The 13,965-nt window shown below is 54.1% G+C and overlaps 1 protein-coding gene across 4 annotated transcripts in view; it reads left to right on the forward strand.

Annotated features, from left to right (window-relative positions):
* The window catches only part of SEZ6L (seizure related 6 homolog like), a 37,512-nt gene that overhangs the window by 12,749 nt on the left and 10,798 nt on the right, over nucleotides 1-13,965 (forward strand). For all 4 annotated transcript variants that reach the window (XM_071572181.1, XM_071572179.1, XM_071572178.1 and 1 more), the window contains 2 exons: nucleotides 9,392-10,153; nucleotides 10,811-10,944. In XM_071572181.1, coding sequence (XP_071428282.1) covers nucleotides 9,463-10,153; nucleotides 10,811-10,944 — 825 coding nt within the window. In that variant the 5' untranslated portion in view covers nucleotides 9,392-9,462. The remainder of the gene's footprint in view (nucleotides 1-9,391; nucleotides 10,154-10,810; nucleotides 10,945-13,965) is intronic.

The following is a 13,965-nucleotide window of genomic DNA, read 5'->3' on the forward strand; positions in this document are numbered from 1 at the left end:
ATGTTAAAAATAGTTAAAAACTGAATATCAGGCAAATCTTACCTGAAAAGGGATTAGTTTCTGAGGGAGTAAGGCAGTGCAGAGGCACATTCCCGGCATGGAGAAGCTGGACACTGGGCACATGACAGGGGCTGTGGTTCCCACACAGATCTGTGCAGTGGGATGTGCCCATGGGCACAGGGAGCTGCTCTGCTGCCAAACCCCAAATTGTCCTGACATAATGAGGATCTGGCAATGAAGTGCAGGTTATTGCTTTTTTAGGAGCAAAACACTGAGTAATGGAGAGAGTGACTGGGTGACAAACTGCATTAGGGCCAAGCTGGATGGGGCCTGGGGCAACCTGGGATAGTGAAAAGAGTCCCTGCCCATGGCAGGGGGTGGGACTGGATGAGCTCAAAGGGCCCTCCCAACCCAAACCATTCTGTGATTCTATGGTTCTGTGATCACATCTGCTGGCACTGCTCCAGGCTGTGAGACACTGTTTGGGAGCTGAGCACATCCCATCCCTTAGCCATGCCATGCAGTTCCAAGCTCTGCCTGCTCTGGGGGTCACACGGGGCCAGCCGTGGTGCGGGAAGGGGAGCAGGGAGCTTCCGGCTGTGCCCCAGTTCCTGCCAGCCTCGGCAGCACAGCCCGTGTCCATAATCGATGGAGCCCAATAACTGTAATAACCACAGCCATCAGTAACCCTCCACCCTCCATGCCTTCCTGATTGCCAGCAGCAGGGCTGTTCACCAGCTGTCAGGAGTCATTAGGCACCAGAGCTGCATCATTTCAAGCAGTGCAACAGGGTCTTTTCAAGGGCACCAGCCAGCACTGGGCAGCACCAGGCAGCATCGGGCAGCACTGTTTCCTGCATGATTCCTGCATGGCCTCAATGAGCAGAAAATGCAAAAAAAAGCATTGCCTGGAAAAATTTCCACTCCCCACCCCCCCGCCCAAGAGCAGCTCTTTGGGACAATGCAAACTGTGCCCATCAGCAGGACACACAGTGCCTGGCCTGGGGACTGAGACACGTCCTGGGGTCCCAGTAATCCCCAGCTCTGTCCCCAGTCTCACCCTGAGCAGCTCCAGCTCAGGCACCTCTCCCCTGTGCATAGTGTGACCCCAGGTGCTGTATCTCTGTGTTGGAAACAGCCCAGCTGAGTTCATGGGGAGAGCAGAAAGGACTATGTGCCCTGTGCCAGATGTACCTTGTGCCAGATGTCACCTGGGCCACCCTCATTGCTCTGAGGCACCTCTGCACCACAGAAAGGAGGCCAGGACCTGGTGGGCTTCAAATCCTGCCTTGAGATGCAACAGAACAGCTTTTGGGGTACTCCAAAAATAATCTTTTGGGGTACCCCTGCAAAAATCCACAGAGGAGAAGCAGGCAGGGGCAGCAGTGGTGCCAACCGTGTTCTGCCCTGCTGCTGCAGGGGAGGCAGTGATGCACCCTGAGGTGCTGCCAGTGTCTGCTGCTCTCTCAGGAGCCTGGACTGGTGCCACACCGTGATTCCTGTTACATCCTGTGAAAGAAATACCAAGAGCTGCCGAACAGACTGAGCAGAGGCAGCTCAGCTCTCACCCGTCGCTGCAGGAGCTGTGCCATGAGCTCGGGCAGGAGTCGAGCCCTGGGGCTGCCCCAGCCCAGGCAGTGCCAGGCAGTGATGCTGTGTTGGTCACCTGCATGTCTAATGGCACATTGATATCTCATATCTCCAGTTCTGGAGAGGAAATCAAATCAAACCAAACCATGAACACACTGCAGACAGGTAGAACAACAGAGGAGGTTTTCAATAGTCAGTTATTCCATGGATGTGACTGCCTGGGAGTGAGTCCATGAATGATTTATAGCCAGGCAGAGAAACAGTCTGATTATAATCAGACTAAACTTTGTCTCTCCAGATGTTTTAGAGCTGTGTATCCAGTAATTGCTTTCCAGTGTCTCCACAAGCAGGGAGTTTGGCTGAACCCATTGGATGAGAACTCATGCCATTCTGGGGTGTCCACTGGGTAGCTGGGCTGTTCCTCTTGACCTGGCATATGCTTGGCCAAGGCAGGGTGGGCAGGGCCATGAGTGTAGTCCGCACAGTCCCACGGAACTGCTGGCTGGCATGGCAAGGGATGCTCCTTGGAGCTTGGGGACACCAGTGTGTCAGGGAAAGGAGCTGTCAGGGGCAAAGCCCTTCTGGTTGTGGCATTCTGACCTCCCCAGCCTGCCCAGGGGCCAGATGACAGAAGCTGCTGTGGTGCTGTGGTCAGGCCTGAAGGCACAGAGGGGTCCCAGCTCACTCCCTTTGGGCAACGTCTTGCCCACAGCAGAGTTGCTGACACCTGGGCTGCATCCCTGCCATGGTTTCTGCATCCCTACCAGGGTTCCTGCATTCCTGCTGGGGCTTCTGCATCCCTGCCAGTGCTCTTGCACCCTTATCAGGGCTCCTGCATCACTTCTGGGTCCCCTCCATCACCCAAGAGGCAGTGCCAGGACAGAGCACTCCCATCAACATCTGGGCTCATGCAGCATTGGCACCAAGAGGCACTGGCATGGCAGGGGCACAGCTGAGCAGAGCCCAGGTGGGCAGGACCCCTCAAGAATCCCCAGGAGCCCCTGTGGTGTCACAGCACAATTGGAGCATGAGCTGCTTTCTCAGGGCTGACCTGCTCCCAAAGAGTTAATCCCAGTACTCACTTCTCCAGATCTGCTCCACTACGTCTTAACAGTGATGGGAGATTAATTATTTTAGCTGCAGAGAGCTGACTAGAACGGGGGTTTGTAGCTAAATATACTCTCTTTAGGAACCCATTTAATTCTATGCCCTGATGTAGACAGTTGAGCTGGATGATTGGTGGAGAAAGGAACTTCTCTTCCCCCTCTTCAATTTGTACCCTGAAAAGCTACCAAAATACTCAATTTCCTCACTTCAGGAGGGCCTTGAGGAGCAAACATCCTGACTGAGGAGCTCAGGAGAGTCACAGAATGGACCTGCCTCTGCTCCTTCATCCCTGAGGCTTCCTCATCCCTAAAATTGCTCAAGGCCAGGTTGGACAGGGCTTGGGGCAACCTGGTCTAGTGGAAGGTGTCCCTGCCCATGGCAGGGGGTGGGACTGGATAATTTTTAAGGTCTCTTCCAACCCAAACCATTCTGGGACTCTTTGATCCCTCTGGCAAACCTCTCCAGAGTGGGGACACCCATGGGGACACAGCAACAGAGGCTGGGGAGAGCAGGGGCACAGCAGTTCCCCCTGCCCTGAGGTGTCCATATCTGGTGCTGGATGTGGTAATCATGGGGGTACATCTGGTCAAGATGGAGTTTTGGCACTGAGGATTTACCAGGAAGACTTGAAAGCTCAATGGGAAACTTCCTATTTGCACCTAGTGAGGCTCAGCTTCCAAAAAATTTAATTCTTCTTTAAACCCGTTGGGTTAATTCCTTTCAGCCAGGTCTGTCTGCCTGTGACAAGACACAGACATGCCTTTCTTACACTTGGTACCACAAAAATCTGTGCTAAACTCAAACCAACCCCTGCATCACAGTTCCACTCTCCATAATGGCTTTGTCACCCTGCCCTCTGGTTCCCACCAGTCCATGTATTATTCCTGGAATATCAGATAATTCCTCCTCCATGGGCTGGGTAAGCAGAGGGATACAGCCAGCAACAGTCAGCATGCGATGGGTCCAATCACTTCCACGCTGCACATCTCTGGATTCCTCCGTAATTGGATGAGCCTCTTTAATTCCTCTTCCTCATTAGCTGCTGCTGCTTCACCTTCTGCATCCCTTCAGGAAGGAGCTGGGCAATTCTCAGCACAAGCTGCGTTCATCCCTGGGGATTTGAAGCTCTGCGAGGGCTGCTCCTTACTGGGTGTGATGCACAGGTGAGGGGTGCCAGGGCTGGGACATCATGGGGACACACAGGCTAAAGAGCAGGAGCCCCTCAAAGCCACAGGTGCCTCCGTGGAGCTGGCATGGCCAAAACAAATGCCCAAGAGTCAGTCTCATTGATTCCAGCTCTACGAAGCAGCACTGGGGAGGAAAATCCATTTTCCTCATAGCTTGGAAAAGTGTGTAATTTCCCCGTACCTTTCAGTCTGCTGCGGATCGTTAGAGCAGTTATGAGCTTCTTGGAACAGGTGGAGGGGAGAGGTTTGCAAATTTAATTCCCGTATTCCTGGTACTGTCCTTCCTCCTAACAGAGTCAGCCAGGCACAAGCAGCATGGATTCACCAGTCAGGCAGAAACAGGATCAATTTGCCACTAAAACAGGTTTTTAGGAGTGTTTTGTTGTTGGAATATTGCCCATCACCTGCAGCAGTCCCTGCTGAATTCCCTGCTCCCACCTGGGACCAGGAACTCACTGCTCTATGACCAGTCCTGGGGGCTTTTCCATCCAACCAAGAGTGGGTGTGGGCATCTGCTGTCCTCCAGGACCATGTCCCAGTCCCATGACCTCTGCTGGTCCATGAACCTCTTGCCATGAGCAGCAGGCACAGGTGAACTGCCTCTCTTCCATCCCTGGAAGTGCTCAAGGTCAGAATGGATGGGGCTTGGAGCAACCTGGTCTAGTGGAACGTGTCTCTGCTCATGGCAGGGCAGTGGATGAGTTAATGATTAAGGTCCCTTCCAACTCAAACCATTCCAGGATTCAAGTGATTCCATGATTCTCTCTTCTCCTTGTTCCATGATTCTCTCTTCTCCTCGTTGCCTTTCCTGACAGAGACAGATTTGCTGCTTGGCACAGGAGCTGCAGCCAAGTGGGCAGCAGGGAGGAGAGCCTGGTCCTTCCCGGCCACGGCTCCTCAGTCTGGGCACCACTGCCAACATCCTCACCCAGTAATGAGGGGTTTCCATGGCAACCTTATTTGAGCATTGAGAGTGACACAGATGTAAATTTTAAAATGAAATATTCAGACCAGTCCTATGAGCATAAATAAACCTCTGCACATGGGCAATTTAACAGCATTTTAAAGTAGATTGGAAACTCCCCAGGGCCACCAGAGTCTCTGTGGCATTGGGAAATTCATGAGAATGGAATGAAGTGCATTCTGACCCCATCCTGTCCCCGAAATCCCAGTGCTCTGCCACATCTCAGCCAGAGCAGGATCATTCTGCAGAGAAAGGTGCTGGTTCACCTGCACAGTAGAGGATGTGGCACACGGGGACAGTGTGGAAATGGCATCTAGGTGCTCCCTGGAATGGGAGGCAAATCATTCCCGAGGTTTCTTGACCTCTGCTGCAGTCTCCTCTTCAGGAAAGGCTGGACATCTTTCTTCTTCTGAATTATCTTCCATTAGTTGCTCCGTGGGATAGTCCCTGTTTTCCTGGTGTGCTGGACCAAACACTGGAGTCTTGGAGGTCCCGGCCCCTCCAGGCAGAACCCAGGGACAAGCACCGCTCCTGCATCCTTGTGCCACATCGGAGAACCACTTTATATTTTCTCTGACTGCAATGGAAATGTTTGTCTGAGATGCATCCGCAGCCCTGGCGCTCCTGCCTCGCCGGGGGCAGAGTCGCCTTTGCAAGGAGAGCGAGGAGAGCGAGGAGAACGAGGAAGCGGCTCCGACCCTCGCGGTGCCGCGGGCAGCCCCTGCTCTGGCTGTGCTTTGCGACGCTCCCACGGGGATGACTCACCCGGATAGGATTGCTACGGCTTTATTTGCTTATAGGGTGAATCGGCAGGATGCTCTTGAGGAAAACTTTTTTATTTTGCCATTGGAAAAAACTTAATTTGCTGATACTGTAACTGCAGGAAAACGTGGGCTTCACATCTCCTGCTTGGAGGCAGGCGGCCAGCGAGACTGCATCCGGCTGCGAGGACATTTGGAAAACTAAAGGCTGTTTCCATTAAGGTTTTTCTGCTCTTCAAGATTCAAGGCAAAAATCTCTTAAAATCTGCAGCTGAACCAAAACACTTCCAATCCATCACAGCCGAGTGTTTTGATGGATGCAACCTGCTTTTCCTGAGATCCTCACTTCCCACCCAAACCCTCTGTTTTCCTCACCGAGGGTGACACTTGTGCTGCATGTGCTGAAGGTCAGCGTGGGCAGAAGCAGGAGAGCAGGAGGTGCCCAGGGTGCTGCTGCCCCTTCCTACCCAGCAGACCCCACTGACACGGGGCTGCACCAAGGACCGCCCTCAACAACCCTCCTCTGTCCATGTTCTGAGCCAGCCCTGTATGAACTCACCTCCCTGGTGGCAGCACCTGCCAACCCTCCTTCATCGACTGAGTGGGAGTTGGGAATTCTGGGGGTCGAGCCTGCATGCAGAGGCTGGGATGCTGAAGAATGAAGGATCAGTGCTAGATGGGGTGCTGGGGGTGCAGGATCAATCCCAGCTCTCCATGAGGGCTCACATGAGACACCAGCAACAGCTCCAGGTGGGATTAGTCAGGCCCAGCACCCATCAATCCACCTGAGCCCATCACACAGGGACAGTACTGGGCTGAACACCACCATTAACAGCATCTGGATAAGCTTTATCCATTTCTGTTATAATCAGACTCTAAACCCTCCTGGACAGTGACTCCTGAGCTCGGGCAATCCTGCTGCCATCCCCAGCAGCCACAGAGCGTGTACTCGTCATATGGCAGCGATACCATCAGCATTAGTAACGGGAGCCCATGATACAGCTACTCGTGGTTTAACTCTCTTGGGAGCACAGTGGTCAAATGAGGCCTTTGTGATTATTCCAGCATCCTTTTATCAGGCATTTGCAGCTCCCTAATTCCTCTAAACCCCTCTGGCTGAGGTATCTCAGCAATCAGGCTCGCCTGGAGCTCTCCATCCACAGCAGCCCGGGAGCAGCACATGTGTGTCTGCCACAGCTGCCCACTGGACACAGTCCTGTCTCCCTGGCTGGGCCTGCTGGGATCTTGGGCACCCTTTTGCATGGGGATGAAACTTTGAGACTCCCACAGGTGGTTGGTGGCCTGCAAGCTCATGGGTCAGTGCTGGGTCTGGGTGAGAGGAGACATTCTGGGGGCCCTTGCCTTGCCATCCCTCCTGTCCTGCTGCCTCTCCAGAGCCCTGTGCCATCACCCCAGACCTGGCACAGGGCTGTGTCCTGCTGGCAGCTTCCACAGCACTCGGCACCCACATCCCACCAGGGAGCCAGTGCTTCCAACGTGGCTAAGTATAAACGGCGGGGGAGTGCGCTGGTTGGAGACACCCTCCCTGGAGCTGAGCTTCCTTCCGCGGTGTCTGCATGCTGGTATCCAGGCAGATCCCAGAATAGACCTGAAGATAAGCTGTCATGTTGCATTAAGGTCACCTGTGCTCCAAACTGTCCTGGATGTGTCTGTCCCATCCTGCAGGAGCAGCCGCCCATGCTCACGCTGCTGTGCAGAGGTGCTGGGGAAGAAGGGGCTGTGGGGCCACCACAGAGGCTTCCATGGGTTTGGAGAAGACCTTCCAGTCCTGAACCACCTGCAGGCAGCTCCTGATCAAGACACAAAATAAACCTCTTGTTCATCTCAATAGCATTTATTTCCTCCAGAGCTGGTTTAGCAGATTAGATCAAGGTCAAGATCCCTTTCACCAGAGCAGTGTCTCTGGATTGATCACTTGTGCAGAACAGGATGGATTGTGGCAGCCTGGAAGAGTCCTACTTGGCCTGCCCCAGCCCAGCATCCCATGGAGCCAGGCTATCTCTCACCATGATCACCCTGTAGGTCTTGGAGGTGGAAGAATGGATGTGTGAATTCAGATCGGCATTAAAAGACTTTCCAAAGCCCACTCTAATGAATATCAAATATGGAAACCCACTGTAATACTTCCTGAAGGGTGTGGATACTCAGTTCTGGCTCCTGAGATGGGTTCTGGGCAGGAGTGAGAGGGCAGGGGCCGTGCTGTGGCTGTGGGGGCTGTGTTGGGGTGTGGGGGCTGTGGGGCAGCTCCAGGGCAGTTGGAGTTGGGGAGGGAGCAGGTCTGGCAGCCCAGGGATGTGCTGGAGCACAGCTCAGGTTTGGGGGTGGTGATGCAATCTGCAGCTGAGATCATTAATCACTTCCCTTTCTGGTAATGTGGAATAAGCCTATATTAATCCTTGATGCCAGAGCCCTTGTGTTTCCTCCTCCCTGATCCAGCCTGGCTTCATTCCACCTTCCCCACATCCCTGGAATGCACATTTGCCCTTTACAAACTGAAGCATGTTCAGTGTCTCATTAAGGAGTCACTTTACAGAGTGTTTTATTTCATGCTTTGTTAAGGAGAGAATTGGGTAAATGCATCCTGGCAAAGGATCTAATAAGGAATTATTCAACTTCCCAAAAGCATAAAATATGGTTTAATGGCAAAACCCATTAAGAATTAGGGTTCACACGACAAATAACCCAGGGATGGTGGTTTGATGTTTCTGGGAACATGCTGGCCTTAAGGACCTGTGATCCTGCAGGAACACTCTGACTGTCCCCCTGTGACCTGGTTGCCCACCACGTTCCACCATGTCCCACCAGCCAGTGAGGCTCCCCTCCTCACCTCCCAGGGCTGTCCTGCTACCTCCCTATCTGACAGCCCCATCTTCTCCCATCATGGAGAAACCCTTTTGCTGCAGAGCACTAAACCAATGAGCTGAGCCGTGGAACACAATCATCAACTGCCCATCCCAGGCTTCAGCTGGGTCAGGAAGCCAAAAGTCCATGAGAGCCCTGCAAAACTTCTTGGGGAAGGAGAATTGACACTGGCACTGCCCTGGGGACCAATTCTCCTCCATTCCCCCATGGCAGGATGTGCATCAGCCCATGTCAGGATGCCCATAGAGGTCAGAATCAGTCCAGGGTAGGATGGAAAACGAGGCAGAGACAGCCAGAACAATGTGGAGGTTGCAGAGTCTCCTGGGTCTTACTCCCAGCAGCAAGTGTGGGGACACCAAGGCACCAGACCCCCCACACCCACACAAGGACAGGAATCCTACATTTTGGGGGCTCCAAACCCTCCCAGAGGAGCTGAGGGGACTGGAATTGGTCTTTAGGTACTGTGCATTAAGCACTTTCTGTGGCAACTGCTGTTTCCATGGAAAGCTTTCAACTCTGGCTCTCGGAGCTTCTTGCAGCATCTCCCAAAGATCACCCCTTATTTCACCCCATGGACCACAGTCCTGACACCCCACTGGTGGTGGACAAATCTGTATTTATCCAATTATCCCCTGGCTGGAGCAGTGCTGGGTGGCTTCGGTCACTTGCCCTTTCCTGTGCATCCCACAGGTTGGGTTGGGTTTGCCCAACACTGTGGGTGCCTAAGGGGTCTCTGCCAAGGTTTGTGTTGTGCTGTGGTAACCAGTTGCTCCTTCTCTGGGAGAGCAGCAGGTGTTCCTTCAGCCACAGCTTCCCAGGGGACTGATTCCATGCCAACAGCACAGTTATAATTTCATGCCCAGACTTGCCCAAGTCCCACTTTTGCCTGTTTTTTTGCAGACAGTGGATCAGGGGCAGCGCTGGTCCCTGTCAGCCCAGACCCTCTCACTGCCGATGAGCTGGTGGACAAGATGGTTGGTGGAGCCACAAAGTTCGGACATGACACAGGACTGGCTGGTGGAGTTGAGGATTTGGGGCATACCATGGGTTCAGAAGGTGGAGCTGGGCAGCTGGGACATGCCACTGCCCTCAATCTGCTGCCAGCCATGGAGGATGGCACTGAGCCAGCAGCGGAGGAGACAACAGTGCTAGTGCAGAGCCATGTCCTGCCAACAGCCACCACGGCCCCCAGCACTGATGCAAAACAAACTTCCCCTGTAAAGAAAAAGCCATCAACTCTAAAGCAAATAAATATGGGAAGAAAGCACCTGAGGCTCAAGCCCACCCTGGCAGGGCCCCCCGGGACTGCCTTCCCAGCCAGCTCACTGCACTCTGGGCTCCCCACCACTGCCCAAGATCGGCGAGTGTCAGCAGAGAGCATGGAGCAGAGCACCCCCGGGCTGCCCTGGGGGCACCAGGCCACCACCAGCCGCCCCACGCTGCAGATCTCCCCATCCACTCTGCCACCAGCCCTGCCTCAGCCCTTCCCTGGCAGCACAGGTGGTGCTGGTGAGGTTCCAACCGTGGCTCCCAACAGTGACACCGTTATCCCAACAAACAGCGCCGAGAGAGATGTGCACAGCTCTGCATCGGAGGAGAGCCAGGAAACCACCACATCCACCATCATCACTACCACTGTCACCACCACGGAGCCCACCCCAGGTAAGTTGAGCTGCCGGAGCACAGGACAGGGATGCGGCAGCTGATGGGGAGCAGGTCTGTGTTTAGGCAGCCCCCCAAAACCAAGACACAACCTGGACTTATGGGGTTGCCTAAAATCTTGATGCTCAGAGGGTGGAGCACCACTCCTGTGGGAAAAGGCTGGGGGAGTTGGAGGTGTTCAGACTGGAAAAGAGAAGGCTTCAGCGAGACCGTAGAGCCCTTCCCGTGCCTAAAGGGGCTCCAAGAGTGCTGGAGGGGAACTTTGGACAAGGTCCTGGAGAGATAGGATGAAGGGGAATGGCTTCCCACTGACAGAGGGCAGAGTTAGATGGGATATTGGGAAGGAATTCTTAGCTGTGAGGGTGGGCAGGCCCTGGCACAGGTTGCCCAGAGAAGCTCTGGCTGCCCATCCCTGGAAGTGTTCCAGGCCAGGTTTGACGGTCTTTGGAGCAACCTGGTCTAGTGGAAGGTTTCCCTGCCCAAGGCAGGGAGTGGAACTGGATGAGCTTTAAGGTCCCTCCCAACCCAAACCATGCCATGACTCAATGATTCAGTGAGTGCAGCTGATGGAGCAGGGACTGGGTGCTGGGTTTAGGGGTGCAGGAGAGAGCTGCCAGCTGCCCATCCCTTGGTGATTGCTGATGTGTGTTGTCCCAGTCCTCTGCAGCATGAGCTTCCACGACCCTGAGGGCTACATCGACTCCACAGACTACCCCCCACTGCCCCTGCACGGGTACCTGCAGTGCACCTACAACATCACTGTCTACACGGGCTACGGCGTTGAGCTCCAGGTGAGATTGCATTGGTGGGGGGATCCCCACACCGTTCACAGCAGCAAATGGTGCAAAGCACCCACAGCCTTGGGTACCACTGCCCTGGGCACCTGCACTTGCTAAAATAACCCTTCCCAGGCGAAAAAGTAGATTTTTCTTAGGCCTTGTAATAAACAAACTGTACAAGGGAGCTGGTACATCTTAAATGTCAGTGATGATCAAACTGTTTAAATGTCACACAATTAATTTAACAAGGAGGCACTGGCAGGCAGTTTGCTGAAAAGGCACTTGGTTTTGGTGAGAAGAACACCAGTCCCCTGTCCCCTCCACGCCCCAGCCTGCTGGGAGGGGTGTGGGTGTCCCTGATGGGTGCAGGAAGCCTCGAGTCAGCAGGATGGGCAACCCAGGTGCCCTGTGCAGCTAATGCAGGTACTCACCATGTGCCCTCCTGCTACAGTGGCTGAGTCTCCCCAGGCTGATGGGCTACATCAGCTCTCCCCAAAATGCAGCACCTCTCAGCCTGGTGAGGCTGGTACCAGGGCAGGGGCTGCAACACATTTCAAACAGTCTCCAGGTCAAATAAGTCGAGAGTCTTCATGCCCTGGCATTTAATCCTGTCCTCTTGCATTCTGCCCATGTCACCATGTGCATCCAATTAACATCCATTAACTTTTAATCTATGTAATTAAGAATGTGCATTAAAAGGAGCAGGAGTACCAGTGGGGTTGCCCTCCTGCCCTGGTGAATACACTCTGGGGCTGGTCTTGGCCCCTGGGACATGATGCCATGGTGACCACCAGCCCCAGTAGCGAGGTTGTCCCAGGAGTGGGGCAGTGATGACAGTGCAGGGTGAGCACTGGGGTGTCTAAGCATGTCAAACACTTTTCTATGGCAGTAACTGTCTCCCCAGATCCACAGGGTGCTGAAGACAGGCTGCTCTGCTGTAAATTCGCCTCTGTCCATAATCCATCAGGTGACACCACTCCTGACCTTGCTCTGTTGTGAGCCAAGTCTTTAATGGAGCATAAAATTAGCCTCTCCACCCCCCAAGCTTTGAATTTCCCTTTGTTGATGCTTCTGAGCATTTCAGACAAATTAAATCACAACAGCAGGTCCGTGCTGGCAGACCGTGGCCTCATCTGCATCTGGGCAGTGCCCTGAGCCACCTGGCCACAGCACTGTGGCCTCTGTGGGTTCCGAGGTGGATTCCATGGGGCAGGTGCTGGGTAATGCAGTGCAGCCCTGCCAGCTATGGGAGAGCCTGGTAGTGGCAAGAATGCCTGTGGCATTCCAGGTCTGCCTGAAATTGCTCCTGCAGACACTGGAGCCATTCAGGAGGCTACAGGGACCCTCTGCTTCCACCCCTCCCACCCTTTGGGTCCAGATCCTCGCTCACTGAAGTGGAAATCTGCCTTTGGAGAGGAGTGGGCACAAAGCCTGGATGTCAGGAATGATACTGGGAAAGGCTGTTGGCAAATCTGATGGGTGCTGGAGCTGCCCCAGTCTGTGTGAGAGCTCAGGATCCCCTGCTCAGCAACTTGCCAGCAGCCCCCTGCATCCCTCACAGCATCCCAGGGAGAGCTGTGCCCCTGCCTATCTCTGTGCCAGCCAGGCTGTGCCATGGCAGCCCTGGGAGCAGCCAGCTCTCCAAATGCTTTGTGAAATTATATTTATTTTTAAAATTCTTGAATCTTCTTGGCAGGAAATAGAATTTCCCTAAAGAGGTTTTCTAGTGGGTGAGTGAGGCTGGCAGCCTGACTCAAGGATCCCTCCTGCCTTCCCAACAGGCTCTGGAGGAGCTGACATCAGTGCAGGCTTTGATTAAAGTGAGAACTTGTCCTCCCAGCCCCTGGCAGGAGCTCGCACATATGGTCCCTCTTGCAGCGGCTGATGGTCCCTGGCGTGAGGCCACTGCATTGTCTGCACCCACTGGTTACTCTGGGCTCCTCTGAGGATGCCAGCCTGGTGCTGGCATGGGGAATGGCATGTGACATTCACAGGGACACCCAGCTCTGGGCTCCTCCAGTCTGGGTTTACCAGAGGGGATGCTGCCAGTGGGGTCAAGTGGTGTAGTGTGTGTTCCATGGCACCCAGGAGTGCTCCTCAGCTGCCTCCCTTCCCCAGAGCTCTGCCTGCTCCTGTTGCTCCCTTGAGTCCCCTTCCCAGGGCAGAGCTGCTCCAGTGGCACTCCTGAATGCTTCCCTTCCCAATTTCCTGGAGTGACTTGGCTCTGCATAGTGTGCATGATGCCATCATCACCAGAGGGACCCAGCTGGGGAGCAGGTTTGGCTGTGAGGGATTTCAGAACAAAATGTGTTAGAAATATCCTGGGAACATCTTTGCAGGGATTCAGACCCAGATGGGGAAGCAAAACTCTACCGCATTGGGAGCTGAGGAGAAGTCATTAGCAGGAAGCCCACTGAGCTTCCCTGGATCCTGTGTTCCAAATAACTCATCCCAAATAGCACTTCATTCTATTTATTAATAATTAGATCTGAGCCCTCCCTCCAGATGCAGTGTGTGCTGACTGTGCTGGGAAACCACATTTTTGGGACAAAACCTGGAGAAGAAGGAACAACCCAGGGCAGGTTGGAGGCTGGTGTTGCACTGGGTCCATGTTTCTGATGATGTTTTTCCGTGCCAGGGCCCAGCACCCTGCTGCAAAACAAGGCAAAATCAGCTTCTCTTAGATTAATCATGGGCTGGGGAGACCCAGGCATACTCTGATCCAGCCTGGGGATGCTCAGTCCAGTCCCACTGCAGGGACCAGGCTTTTCCAGGGATTTTTCTTCAGGGCAGGTAAAGAGTTACTTGGTGGGATTGGAGCGGTTTCTCTCAAGGAAATCTCCTTTCTCCCAGCAGAAGGGCAGAGGATGCCAAGGGACATGGGGGATCTGTGCAGTGCCAGTGGGCTGTGGAGCTGGGCACAGCCCACCTCGTGTGCCGGGGGGAGGTGGCACGGTGGTGACAACAGCCACCGATCCCTTCAGTCACAACATCGTCAGAGCACTTGCAATCAGGGGCTGGGCTGGGTGCTAA

The sequence above is a fragment of the Pithys albifrons genome, chromosome 17 (genome assembly GCF_047495875.1).
Source record: "Pithys albifrons albifrons isolate INPA30051 chromosome 17, PitAlb_v1, whole genome shotgun sequence".
NCBI lineage: Eukaryota > Metazoa > Chordata > Aves > Passeriformes > Thamnophilidae > Pithys > Pithys albifrons.